This window comes from Scomber scombrus, chromosome 18, assembly GCF_963691925.1.
Source record: "Scomber scombrus chromosome 18, fScoSco1.1, whole genome shotgun sequence".
NCBI lineage: Eukaryota > Metazoa > Chordata > Actinopteri > Scombriformes > Scombridae > Scomber > Scomber scombrus.
In genome coordinates, this window is record NC_084987.1 from 27,082,307 (window position 1) to 27,097,656 (window position 15,350).

Consider the following 15,350-nt stretch of genomic DNA (forward strand, 5'->3'; position numbering starts at 1 on the left):
TGCATACTTTTTATGCTCCCAGCCAACCAGTAGCTCTAATGTTAAGGCTTCCCGCGGGTCCCGGCTCAGAGCCACCCAGCATCCCAATCCTATTGGCCAGGATTACCACACAGCCAAGGTTATTTCCTAGGTGTTCAGACCACTTAGCTTTCTTTTAGGCTCTTATTGGTTAAGCCAGTTGCTAGCCATGACAGATGTCAGCAGTTTTGTGGTGAGCTGAGCAGATACACCTTTTTTTGACAGTAACATTGATTTATGACAATAAATCATTTCCACATGCTTTCAGAATAATGAGAAGGACAGGAGCAGCAAGTTACATTTCATTTGGCTTCCCTGCTGCTGGCTCATACCTGTGCTTCACTTTAAACCTGCACTCACCACTGAGGGCCACACACACACACACACACACACACACACACACGCACACACACATGCACACTTCATCTCCTTGAGCCAACCTCTCTAACTACCTGACCTTCTTCCTGTACTTTTGTCTCGTGCTATGTCTGCCCTTAAAGCACAGCAGGGGGTCAGCTCGTCCGAGTGGTCCAATCCTGTTAGGAAGATAAACGTATCTGTGTAGATATGTGTTTAAGCTCTTCTTGCACGCAACTTAAATCACCTGGGGTCCTACTGTCATTTGCAATAATTGCATCAGGTCTTCTCTGGGACTCTGACGTGTTTGTAATCTTGAGCTTTTTAGATTTGTTGTAGTAGTAAAACATGTGACAGTGGTCTAAGATTTCTGCAAGAAGTTCTACGAATGTCCCATTCCACTCAGAAAAGGGTTTTGCTTTTTCAGTTTGAGGGGAAAGCTTCTCACCTTAAATCTGAGGTTAAGACCTGTATCTATGAGCATGGATGTGTTAAATCACTACTAGTTTCAAGCCAATCACAGTCCAGAATACAATTTACACAAGTGGGATGTGGAAGCCTTCAGTGCACAAACACTGACAATGGACCTTACAGTGAAGTAGGACACATCTTAACATTTTTCAATAAGGGAGAAGGACTAGATGTCATTTTAAGAATGTCTAACTAGATAATTGAACCACATCAGACAGAAACTATCATCTTTATATGATTTTAAACATGTGTGGCGGGAATCTTTAAGTGTGTGTGTTCAGAAGATTCATAGAATAGAATACATTTACTGTCAACGAAATTCCTACTAACAATAAAAAGTAAAGGATCAAAAAGATAAAAGAACACAATCAACTTTGACTGGCGTCAAATGTTCAAAAAAGTCCATTGATTCTGTATCATTTGGAATTCCATATTATATAAAATTCACAATTTTTGTTAAAAATTGACTTTATTTTTCTACAACTACAAATCTAAAAAATTAAAACAATTCAAATAATTTCTCTAATGTATTCTGCAATGACAAATCCTTTGTACATATTTATAAAGTTCAAGTTTTCCAGAAGTTATGTGTTTAAACATTTTATTATATTTTATTTATTTTCCATTATATGTAAGTGTAGTATAAGTTTTTCCAACCTCTTATACTGGAATAGAAATGTATGAATACACACAAAACATGATATTAGTTTCTATTCATATGTGTGATGTGGACTTTGTTTGAGTATATCTGGGGTTTAATGCAGGAGTGGTTGTCACGACAGCAGGTCTGTCAATCGTCACTACCAGTCAGGGGTGGGGCAGTCTAAATCCTTTGGGTGGGATGAGGAGGAGGAGGAGGAGGAGGAGGAGGAAGAGGATAGTCTGCAGTCAGCTCATACCCCTAGCAACAGGGGGTGTGCTTGCTTGCACACACACACACACACACACACACACACACACACACACACACACACACACACACACACACACACACACACACACACACACACCCACACAGAGGGATGTTGGCATCACCATAGCAGGCAGATACACAAATCTGGGGCAGACAAATTCATCAAATTAATATTAGGCATTGGCTGTGTGCCCTCCCCTCCCTCACTGTTCTCCCTCACTCTCATCTATATAATCATCCACCTTTCCTCCACTCCTCTCTTTTTAATCATCTGCTTTTCATCCCCACCCCCCACCCCCAACCACCCACACACACTCACACACACTTCCCCCTGTCACCACAATCACCCTCTTTCACCAAATCCTGGTGATCTGTTTTCTGTCTCATCTTAAATGTTTTCTCTTGTGTTCTTAAGAACAGGTGAAAAAAAAGGATTTGGGTTTTTTTAGGTTTAGTTTTTAAACCCCCCCCCCCCCCAAAAACCAAAAAGTCAACTGTCAAATAGTTTCCCCTGTTTACAGAGAGCCCAAAAAAGTACGTTGATAAGTAAGAAACACTTATTTTTATTCCACCTGTTCACGGTTTTCACCTTCATCTTTTCTCCTCTCCTCTTCTTCTTTCTTTTCCTATCCCTTTAGGTTCAACCAGCCAGAGGTCGCCGACGGGGGCCAAACCTAAGATAACACTGGACCCCTACATACGCCTCAAATTAGACAAGTCAGACCTGGTGAGTCCAGTCCTCAGATATACTGTAGAAGACGTTCTTTTAGAGACTTACATTTCTCACATCATGTGATGCAAAACATGTTTGGGGAGGTGTATGTATTAATCCCCCCCCCCCCCCACTCTCTCTCTCTCTCTCTCTCTCTCTCTCTCTTCTTCTCTCTCTCTTTCTCTCTCTCTCTCTCTTCTCACTCTCTCTCTCTCTCTTCTTCTTCTTCTTCTTCTCTCTCTCTCTCTCTCTCTCTCTCTCTCTCTCTCTCTCTCTCTCTCTCTCTCTTTCTCTCACTCTCTCGTATCCCTGCTGCAGTGATGTAGATCATGTTCTTGTACACTACTAGTTCACCCTTAAGAATTCTTTAAAAATACTTTTTTGCGTCAAAGTTGCCAATTTACAGTACTGGGCATCAGTATTCATTATTATGTTATATATCATTATCATTCATTATCACCAACTTTATGACTAAATGTATTTAATGAACATTTCAGTGCTGTTTCAGACTCAGTTGAGACTTTTCTTTTTTGAGTTCTCCTCTAACCTTGTAGCGTTCACAATGAACCATTACAATCCATACAGCAGATTCAGACAGCTTTAATTCAGATATTCTTCTTCCTTGTCCCCTTCTGCCTACATTACCCACAATGCAACTCAACTGCCAATTGTGTGGTCGCAGATTCAGAAGGATACAAGTTGTGGCTACATAGTCTCAAACTACAGAGGTCTTGAGGTTTCTGTCTAACTCCACACTCCCTCATTAGTTTCAGTTTTAAACTTGTAACCTTCAGAGCCAACTGATGCTGACTCAAGTAACATCATTTGAGGCAATTGATCAGTTTCACACAGACTTTCTACTGCTGTTAACACACATGCAGTAATGCTCCCTGATGTCTGCTGAAGTTTTTTTATATTAACGATTTTTATATTCATTGCTTATTGCTACCATGTTGTAGCACCTTTGGCTCAGTCTAAACATACCCTGCCAATGGTGCAGCAGCTATTAATATTGGTTCAGCCATTGGACTGATCACCCAGCTGGCTGTGTCAGTCCTGATGTGGGTGTTTTATGAATATTCCACCTAATGTCTGTCCAGCTGTGACTGATGTGTCACCAGCTGTGACAGACAACTGACAAATGTCCTCTCTGTTATCTGGAGAGACTGTGGACAGCAACGCATAGACAGACGATTAGAATAGAATAGAATAGAATAGAATAGAATAGAATAGAAAGCATTATTGTCGTTATATTTAACATATAATTAGATTACAGATGCCACTCCATTTGTACTTTTAAAACAATAAAAACAAGACACACACACACACAGCTAAAAAAGGTGACATAGTAGGAAGGTATTGCACTTAATAAGATCAATAGAATTAAATAGAATACATAAAAAAATAAATAGAAGCAAGCAGCGGTCAAGAGTATTGCACAAGATTATTTAAATATTGTACTGATAATATATTAGAAATGTATAAACTCACTGTGATGATTATGATAAGAGTCTTCCAGCACATACTGCTAACACTGTGAAAGAGGCTGAACGCTCTAAATCCTTGCTAATGGACCTTAGTGGCTTCATCCTGTTTGTTTAGGTCAGGGTTAGTATGTTTAAATGTGAAAGGTTGACCTCATAGTGATACAAGAGGAAAGGTCAGTAGGTCACCCAAATGACTGATTCTATAAATACTATACTATAAATATCCACCAACCTCTGTTAGGATACAGATGAAAGTACAAACTAAGGTGAAACTCTTCTAGTGTGAAACTCTGGAGGGATGAACAGCATTGTTCCAAACATATTCCCTCATGGTATCTAACACACAGCTGTGGAAGAACAACTCTGATCATGTACTCAAGTAGAAGTACCAATACAGCAATGTAAAAATACTCTGTTACAAGTAAAACTCCTGCATGAAGAATCCTACTACAGTAAAAGTACTGCAGTATTATAGTGATGTAGTATGCAGTATTACAGTAAAAGTACTGCAGTATTATAGTGATGTAGTATGCAGTATTACAGTAAAAGTACTGCAGTATTATAGTGATGTAGTATGCAGTATTACAGTTAAAGTACTGCAGTATTATAGTGATGTAGTATGCAGTATTACAGTAAAAGTACTGCAGTATTATAGTGATGTAGTATGCAGTATTACAGTAAAAGTACTGCAGTATTATGAGTGATGTAGTATGCAGTATTACAGTAAAAGTACTGCAGTATTATAGTGATGTAGTATGCAGTATTACAGTAAAAGTACTGCAGTATTATGAGTGATGTAGTATGCAGTATTACAGTAAAAGTACTGCAGTATTATGAGTGATGTAATATGCAGTATTACAGTAAAAGTACTGCAGTATTATGAGTGATGTAGTATGCAGTATTACAGTAAAAGTACTGCAGTATTATGAGTGATGTAATATGCAGTATTACAGTAAAAGTACTGCAGTATTATGAGTGATGTAGTATGCAGTATTACAGTAAAAGTACTGCAGTATAATGAGTGATGTAGTATGCAGTATTACAGTAAAAGTACTGCAGTATTATGAGTGATGTAGTATGCAGTACTACAGTTAAAGTACTGCAGTATTATGAGCGATGTAGTATGCAGTATTACAGTAAAAGTACTGCAGTATTATGAGTGATGTAGTATGCAGTATTACAGTAAAAGTACTGCAGTATTATAGTGATGTAGTATGCAGTATTACAGTAAAAGTACTGCAGTATTATGAGTGATGTAGTATGCAGTATTAAAGTAAAAGTACTGCAGTATTATGAGCGATGTAGTATGCATTATTACAGTAAAAGTACTGCAGTATTATGAGTGATGTAGTATGCAGTATTACAGTAAAAGTACTGCAGTATTATGAGTGATGTAGTATGCAGCATTACAGTAAAAGTACTGCAGTATTATGAGTGATGTAGTATGCAGTATTACAGTAAAAGTACTGCAGTATTATGAGTGATGTAGTATGCAGTATTACAGTAAAAGTAGTGGTTTGGTCCTCTGACTGATATATTATTATTATGACATCATTAGATTATTAATAGTGAAGCATCAGTGTTAGAGCAGCATGTTACTGTTGTAGCTGCTGGAGGTGGAGCTAGTTTACACTACTTTATATACAGTTAGCTAGTTTAGTCCAGTGGTTCCCAATCTAGGGGTGGGGCCCCTCCAAAGGGTCATCAGATAAATGTGAGGGGTGGTGAAATGATTAATGGGAGAGGAAAGAAGAAAAAGTCAGTTTCTTCAGTTTTTGGATTTTTTCTCTAATCTTTGATTTTTGCTGAAATATTGGATCATTTGAACATTTATTGAAATGAAAGCATGTGAGAAGTTTAGAGGGAAAATCACTATTTGGTGGAGCTGTTACCAACTCATAGACATCTGAAATGTGAGCCGACGTCAAAAGACAAAAAGGTTGGAAACCACTGGTTTCATCTTTAACAATGTGTTGTATTTATAAAGCTTGTTATATTATCCATTGTGTCAAATCTTCATCTGAAAAGTTACTAAAGCTGTCAAATCAATTAGAATTGGTGATTCATCATTTTCATTCTCATCAAACAACCAGTGATCCTGTGACCTGTTCTCCACTAGGGAAGGATTTGTTATGTTTATCCACTCATTTTTTCAGATTTGAGAAAAAAATAAAAAATAAAAAAATTACACATTCATGTCTTTCTGAATCGCTTGCAACTTTCTTTTCTTTAATTTTTCTTTTTTTTTTTTAGTTGTAGCACTTTTTCACTCCCACCCCCAAGCTCTCTCCTCATCTAATGATTGATCTCTCACAGTCACTCTCTGCCTTCTCTATCACACTTGTGCTCTTCATTCTTACATTCTTTTTCTACCACACTGTATCAGCACTTTCCCTCGCTGCTCCCCCTCTCACCCTGCCCTCCCTCTCACCCCTGCCCTCCAGCATCTCTCTGCTCACGGTCTCATATTTTCCTCTAACTCGTTCTCTAGCTTTCTAGTCTTTGTCCTCTGTGCGGTTTTGTTACCGTTATTCAGCTATGGTTTTCATTTTGTTCGGATCCCGCCAGAGGTTGACCCTAATCTACCAATTCATTAATGGGATTAGAGAGACAGAAAGAGTTGAAATGTTGAATACAGGCACAGTCCTCGCTCTTGATTTGTTGGCTCTTTTGAAAACAGAGAGGGAGATAAATGATGGATATTTATAGCTTAGAGATACTGTAGTAGGTGAGGAAATGTCACAAAGGACAAAAACCCAATGAAAGAGGAGTGAAACAAACAATGAAGTGTTGAGCACAGTATAATCCTACTTCAACCCTGTTTAACACAAGTCTAGTTTTCAGATTAATAACTGGCTGTTATTCTATGTTTCTTATTGATAACATATCCTATAAAAAGAGCCAGCACTGCAGACACAAGAACAGGTTCTTATTGATTTTTAATGACTGGACATATACATTATTGTTAAATTATTAAAGGCTCACAGTCAATATTCTTATTCTGCTAAAAAAAAAAATCCTATTAAAAATAAATATGATGATCCACAAGATTTATAAGAGAGAGAAGAGATACAATTAAACATATAAAAGATGTTCTATTGAGGTAACAGGCTCACAACAAGCTCCGTTTAGCAGCTGTTCCTCAGCAATGTGCCCGGTTGTCATGGAATTGTAGATGTTCAATTACCTTTTATTAACCCTTACATACTGTTCAAAGTCAAATTTGACCCATTTTTAATTAAACATTTTACAGCTGTGAAAACACCATATACACATTTCCTTAGCCACATTTTTCCTAATGTGATCCTGAATATACAAAAATATAAATAATTTTGTTTTTGTGCTGTTGATACACATTTTTATACATGCACACGTTTGACCTGTGTTTATTTAAAAAATGGACCATAAAACAGTGATTGTGAATGTCTGTTTTCCATAAGATGAATCAAACATTTATTAATGACTGATGGGGAATTTATGAATGTGAATTGGTGTAGAGACCAAATATGAACAGTATGTGAGGGTTAAAAGCACTGTATTGTGTGTCTGTTGTGTGTTTCTTTCACTTTCCAGTAAACTAACTGTTAACATTTGAATGTTAATCAACTTGTGGAGATGAAAAGATTTGATGACTATTTTAAAATGTAACATTTCATACAAACTGCACAATCACTGCAGACATATCACAGCCTGTTTATACTGAAGCGATGTTGAACCGAGGTATAAATATCTTCCTCCCTGTGTTCATCCTGTGTCTGTGTATCTGTCTGTCTCTGTCTCTCTCAGGCTTTGACTTTCCTCGGGTTGGATGTCACTGAAGAGAAAAGAAAGAAGTTGAGACAGAGCCTGACGGCAGACCCACAAGGCACTGTGGCCTATGGAGGTGAAGCACATGGACACACACACACACACACAAACAAACAAGCTACACAAACTTCCAGTTGCTTCAACAGCAAACTGAAAGATGTGTGTTGAGACGCTGTCAAATCCCAGGTTGTGTGTGACGGCTGTATGTCAGTTACAGGTAGCGTCACTTTGTGTAACCATGAGCCGGCTCTGTGTGTCTGCTGCTACTCAGTGTTTCCATGAAGATGTGATGATGCTACCAACGTGTATCTGTACATTCTTCTATTGATGTGTTATGTTAAAATATGAAGATTAATGAAGTGTGAAGCAGATGATTTTTTTCTTCTTTATCTACCATATATACTGCATACTATCAATCAAACTTTATTTGTATAGCACTTTTCATACATTGTGATGTAACACAAAGTGCTTTAAGGTTCAACGTTCCTTTATTACACACATTAAATCAGAGCTGCATTGCAGAAGAAATGATGTTGCATAAAAAAAGACCACAATAAAAACAACAAGTATAAAAAAAACTTAGAGTGAATGAATAGGTAATAAATACATAGAACAAACAAACAAAACAAACCCAGGAAAAATAAATCATTAAAAATAGGAACTCAGGAAACGCTATCATAACACTCATGAATCTGCAATGAGAAAACACTCATGCCATGTAAAAAAATAAAATAATAATAATAAAAGATTAATATAAAATATTAAGACTATATAAAAGGAAAGAATAAAATCACTATAAAGTCATCACTATAGAATAAAGTGGGTAAAACCAGAAATGTTCAGAGTAAAAGTAATGAAGTAAAATAGACATGAAAGGTGGCTTATGAAGAAGAAAACAATAAAACAGACAGATTAATACATAACTAAATAAAATGCAAATGAAAGCCAAATTTAAAAAAACAACTATAGTTTTATATGTGATGTACTGTGTGAAGCATCACTGTCTCACTGTCTCACTGTCTCACTGTCTCACTGTCTCACTGTCTCACAGTCTCACAGTCTCACTGTCTCACTGTCTCACAGTCTCACAGTCTCACAGTCTCACTTTCTCACAGTCTCACAGTCTCACAGTCTCACTGTCTCACAGTCTCACTGTCTCACTGTCTCACAGTCTCACAGTCTCACAGTCTCACTGTCTCACAGTCTCACAGTCTCACAGTCTCACAGTCTCACTGTCTCACTGTCTCACAGTCTCACAGTCTCACTGTCTCACAGTCTCACAGTCTCACTGTCTCACTGTCTCACTGTCTCACAGTCTCACAGTCTCACTGTCTCACTGTCTCACAGTCTCACTGTCTCACTGTCTCACAGTCTCACTGTCTCACTGTCTCACTGTCTCACTGTCTCACAGTCTCACTGTTTCACAGTCTCACTGTCTCACAGTCTCACTGTCTCACAGTCTCACAGTCTCACTGTCTCACTGTTTCACTGTCTCACAGTCTCACTGTCTCACAGTCTCACAGTCTCACAGTCTCACTGTCTCACTGTTTCACTGTCTCACAGTCTCACTGTCTCACTGTCTCACTGTCTCACAGTCTCACTGTCTCACTGCCTCACTGTCTCACTGTCTCACTGCCTCACTGTCTCACTGTCTCACTGTCTCACAGTCTCACAATCTCACTGTCTCACTGTCTCACTGTCTCACAATCTCACAGTCTCACAGTTTCACTGTCTCACTGTCTCACTGTCTCACTGTCTCACAGTCTCACAGTCTCACTGTCTCACAGTCTCACAGTCTCACAGTCTCACTGTCTCACTGTCTCACTGTCTCACTTTCTCACTGTCTCACTGTCTCACTGTCTCACTGTCTCACTGTCTCACAGTCTCACTGTCTCACAGTCTCACTGTCTCACTGTCTCACTGTCTCACAGTCTCACTGTCTCACTGTCTCACTGTCTCACTGTCTCACTGTCTCACAGTCTCACTGTCTCACAGTCTCACAGTCTCACAGTCTCACTGTCTCACTGTCTCACTGTCTCACAGTCTCACAGTCTCACTGTCTCACTGTCTCACTGTCTCACTGTCTCACTCTCTCACTGTCTCACTGTCTCACTGTCTCACTGTCTCACTCTCTCACTGTCTCACTGTCTCACTGTTTCACTGTCTCACTGTCTCACCGTCTCACAGTCTCACAGTCTCACTGTCTCACTGTCTCACAGTCTCACAGTCTCACAGTCTCACTGTCTCACAGTCTCACAGTCTCACAGTCTCACAGTCTCACTGTCTCACCGTCTCACCGTCTCACCGTCTCACAGTCTCACTGTCTCACAGTCTCACTGTCTCACAGTCTCACAGTCTCACAGTCTCACTGTCTCACTGTCTCACTGTCTCACTGTCTCACAGTCTCACTGTCTCACAGTCTCACAGTCTCACTGTCTCACAGTCTCACAGTCTCACAGTCTCACAGTCTCACCGTCTCACCGTCTCACCGTCTCACCGTCTCACCGTCTCACCGTCTCACTGTCTCACTGTCTCACAGTCTCACAGTCTCACAGTCTCACTGTCTCACAGTCTCACAGTCTCACTGTCTCAAGTCCAGATGTCAGAACATGTCATGATTATTCATACAGCTCGCTAGCTTCATCCATTCTGCTTTAATACCAAGACCAAGCAGAGTTTACTGATAGGACATCAGGACATACAGAGGGAAAGTGCAGTTTAGGGTCACTTCCTGCTAGAGCAAGAGGCACAAGTGTATTGAGCTTAAACCCTGTGAACTAGTTACTGAACATCAGTTTAAATTGCAAACAAAAAGTGACATATCTGACAACCGTAGCTGAAGTCTTCACTAAGTCCCAACCACAGAGAGCGCCTCCTGCCTTCAAGTGTTTACCAGCTCACTTTGTTTTAGATCCAGTTCTGCTGGAATTCAAATATCTCTTTGTCACTTGGAAGGGCTTTTATTGTGAATATATCCAGTCAAATACAGCTGTAATAGTCCTGCACTGTTCAGCACATGTGTCATTACAAAAAGTCAGTTCACAATACACATACTGTATATGAAATTCCTTTACACGATCAAACAAAAGCAACAATATTCCATATACAAATCTGTCAACAGAGTAATACGATAAAATGACCCAACAACATGTTCACATTGTTACATTTTCAGGCAATTGTGCAACATAATTAAGACTCTTGTCCATGCTTAGAAACAGTGAACTAATACTAATATCTGTCAATCAAAGCAGACGCTCAGCCTGTGTGACCAAACTGCTTTTAAATGATTTTACATTTTAAGAAACAGAAACAGAGAAGTAATTTATAGCAAGTTATGATATTTGTAAGAGCTGACTGTAACAACACCAACACTACTACATCCTGTTTAGTTACAAAGTTTTCCTGCATCTTTAATGTCAGTGTGATGTTTGGACCACAAAGCAGTTCAGAAATGTTCTTAATCACGTCAGAAGTCATGTTATCTTAAACAATCAATCAGGAAATGTGGAAACACTATTTTATAAATGTATTATCCTTTTTTTAATATACTTTATTTACTGTCATTGTTTCAATGTATGCATATTGTGCATGTAATATAAGCTACATAGTGATGACCAACATGTGTTTTGGATACAACATAGTAATAATGAACATAGCAATTAGGAAAGGAAATCAATAACAATATTTGTATATGTCATTTTAAAGTCAGAGAAAAAGAAAGAAAAAAAAATTCAACTTGGATTTTATTTCATATTTTGAAAGTGTGCTGCTGTATGCCATAGGTTAATAGGTTTGTTCAAGGTTTCCACCCTCCTCAAGAGCAGCGAGCATCTAAGAACATTGAATGATATAAAAATACAATAAATGATGTATTTTTCTTCTTCTTATTTGAGAGATAACCCATCCTGAGTTTAACACAACTCTTTGGCTTCTCACTTTGTCTGGTTTATATCACATTTTAGCTAAATCACTAAGATCTGAGATTGAATGTACATCTGTATGAAACTCTTCTTTCCATCTGTTATATGTTGTACTGATAACCATTTTAACCCTGCCATTTCTACCATCAACAACTAACTCTCTTTACATGTGTGTTGACTCTCAGACTTCGTGGAGGCAACCAGAAACACCTTCCAAGAGAACCTGGAGGAGCTGGGTTTGGGGACGGGTCCCTTCATGTTCTCCTATCATGAAGCAGCCAGTCTGATGGACACATCGGCCTTCCACTCCCCCGTAAGCACTTCTCACAGCCTCTCACATTAGACAGAAAAGAGCACAAACTGCTACAGCATCATGTGTTGCTATGGACAACGCTTTCATCTGTGTGGATGAAAACAAGATTCACATCTGTAAAACACTTGTAAATCATCCTAAGTGAGGTGTGTGAAGAGCAATAGCCATGTTCAAGCAGACACACAGACTAACATGTAAACGTGTGTGTGTGTGCATATGTGCTATCATGTGTGTGTGTGTGTGTGTGTGTGTGTGTGTGTGTGTGTGTGTGTGTCTGCAGACGTATGAATCAGAATGCAGCTACAGCAGTGAGGAGATGGAGCAGTTTCAGACAGAGGTGAAGCAGCTGCATACCCAGATGAAGCAGCTCAAGGTGAACATACACACACACACACACACACACACACACACACACACACACACACACACACACACACACACACACGCACACACAATAAAAAAAACAAACAAACAAACAAACAAACAAACAAAAACCAATGTATAGACTGCATCTGAAAAGACTAAAGCTGTTAAATAAATGGAGTGGAGTGGAAGTATAAAGTAGCATCACATGGAAACCTCAAAATGATGCTTACTTTTACTTTTAAGTACAGTACTTGAGCAAATGTTAGTTACTTTCCACCACTGCTTAATGGAAAAATAATATTGTGTTCACTGTATCATTATCATCAGTTAGTGAAACGTCACCTACTCTATAACTGTATGTATGTGTTAGTGTGCAGACATGTGACTGACTACACACAGCTAGTTAATGGTGTCAATTACACCAGTGATCAAATTTCACAAATGCAATAAATTGGTCTAGTGAGTTTAAATTTGAACACATGTATGGACAGAGCTCACAGAGGACAGTCAGAAAGGGTTAGAATGAGAACAGAGAAATGATCTTGAGTGAGACTCAGCCAACAAGCTTATTGTGAAAACAACTGATGTCCTTCATGACAACTGAAAGAGGGCAAAGTTCTCTCTCTGCTTTCACTCAGTCAGACTATTGGCCTGATGATAGAAAATCTCCTGGGCTAAATATTCTTCCTGTTTTGGCAGGTGATGCTGAAGGACACGGAGCACAGCAAGAAAAGCCTGGAGGAGGAGCTGCAGAAGACCTCAGAGGTGAGAGACAAACAACACACAAAGAGACTCAACGCAGCATGTTGTGTCATTTTATATAAGTTAGGATGTTGACACTAGTTATTTAACCCTTACATACTGTTTATATTATGACTCATAATTAGTCTCTACATCAGTTCACATTCATAAATGTCCTCTTGCATTAGTAAATGTTAATTAATCCTTAATGAAGTGTGAGTGTATTTATTTGTTTATGGGGAAAAAGGACATCCAGGGTCCAGGATAACATTTGATAGAATATGATGTTTGAATGGTGATTTTTTTATGAACATATGTCAAATTTTATTTTCATGTTTATATACTGTGGCTCACATTAGGAAAGGTTGGCTAAAAGAAATGTGTATAGTGTTTTTACAGCCCTCAAATGTAAAAATGGGTCAAATTTGATCCTGAAGTAATGTAAGGGTTAAAGATAAAAGGGACAGTCGTAGGTCTCTGAATGATGTTGGGTCTAACAAACAGATCATCCTGTTGTTGTTCTTCACAGAAAGCATGTTTGACTGTGGAGGAGAACACCCGTCTGAAGAGCCGCCTGCAGGCAGCCGAGGCCGACGTGGTGCATCGGCAGACCAGCAGCGCCGAGCAGGACTATGAGGAAGTGATCCAGCTGCTGGAGGCTGAGATCAGAGACCTGAAGAACCAGCTGGCCAGCAAGAGGCAAACACTAGGAGTGGAGGCCACCAAGGTGAGTTGCTAGTAACAATTTCTCTGGTACAACATTTACATTCTACTTCTACTCTGCTTTCAGAGGAAAACATTGTACTATAGACTTTATTGTAATTGAATTCCCCTGTATTGTATTTACCTCACTGCTGAAAAGGAAACTATTGGCTATAAAAAAGCAGCAGATTACTGAGCCTTTCTTAGCTTCCTTCATGTTCTCTTCACCATCAACATCAGCAACCTGTAGGAGAGGATGCAAGCAGCCAATCAGAGATCTTATTGTCTCCATGTGACATCTCTGTAGACCTAAGACCAGCCTCAACAATTAGTATGGAGTCACACCCAGAGCCAACAGTTACAGTGCAGATGATATTGTGTGATATTAAAAAAAAACCAACCCAGCACCAGGCTTTTCCTCCTTCTCACACTGGAGGCCCTGCAGCTCTGTCAGTCCGCTGTCTTCTTTTGTGGCCACGTCTCTGTGAAACACATCAAGCTGCATTTCTAACAGCTCGGCTGACTGAGCCGCGGAGCCCTGCCTCTGTTTTCACCAGCGCCACGCTTTGATGAAAAGAAGACTTTATATTCATTTGCTCTGGCTCTCAGGGCTTACTGCCTCACTACCTGTGGCTTTTCATCTCAGGTGGTAAATCCTCTGGCTGCACGCTGCCTCACAGGAATCAGCTGCAAAGCAATATCCAGTCACAAAAATGAGGACAGCTCTTTATCATTCTACTCCACTGGAATCATGAAATTCAGACTTTTTCTTCAGTATCAGTAGTAATCCAGGTGGTTGCTGTCTGTCCATGGACACTGTATGGGCAGAAAGTGCTACTAGCATTCAGCATGACCCTCCACAGTACAGATATGTCCAAAATATAAATGAACAGAGGCTGATCTATGCATACACAGAATAGAATTAATACACAGTAGTGAGAAGACTGATTCCCCTATAATTAAGAGGTATTTTTGGATTATTCTTACATGATTTTGGAATGGGTTTAATAATACATTTATGCCTAGCTGATTATATTTATATTTAAGTCGTACTTCTGTAAGGAAGATGACATCAAAATTTGGAGAAATAAGACTTCTAGAAAATTAATCAGCAAAATCTTGCTCCCATTTTTGAAGTACACTCTCTTCCCTAGTGTCACCAATATCCTTATTTAAAACAACCTCCATCTGTATTTGCTGCAGTCTCCTAGGTCCTAATTTATTCATCTCTTTTTTCCATCTATCTACATGTAGGTGTAGATAGTAAATGTCTGTTCATCCACAGTAACTTTTCAATAATATCAGTTTTGAGCAGGATGAAGCAGTTTGTGTGACACTTGGCAGTAGTTGGACACTGATGAGCTAAAGTTATTGTTCAAGTCTGTCTTAAAACAACACTGAGTTTTCCAATGAACATATAAACATGTTTTTCTTGCTGTAATGATTCCTCCTGTTCATACTGACCATTAGAAGATCTCTTCATAATGCTCTTACAATGGAAGTGATGGAGGACTAAATCCACAGTCCTCCTTCTGTGTAAACA

At 39.1% G+C, this 15,350-nt stretch overlaps 1 protein-coding gene across 1 annotated transcript in view; it reads left to right on the top strand.

The window, feature by feature from the left end:
* si:dkeyp-72e1.9 (syntaxin-binding protein 4) overlaps positions 1–15,350 on the top strand; it is an 87,653-nt gene that overhangs the window by 69,567 nt on the left and 2,736 nt on the right. The window contains exons 12-17 of the mRNA XM_062439373.1: positions 2,398–2,486; positions 7,745–7,841; positions 11,871–11,998; positions 12,279–12,371; positions 13,064–13,129; positions 13,635–13,832. Of these exons, the coding sequence (XP_062295357.1) occupies positions 2,398–2,486; positions 7,745–7,841; positions 11,871–11,998; positions 12,279–12,371; positions 13,064–13,129; positions 13,635–13,832 (671 nt within the window). The remainder of the gene's footprint in view (positions 1–2,397; positions 2,487–7,744; positions 7,842–11,870; positions 11,999–12,278; positions 12,372–13,063; positions 13,130–13,634; positions 13,833–15,350) is intronic.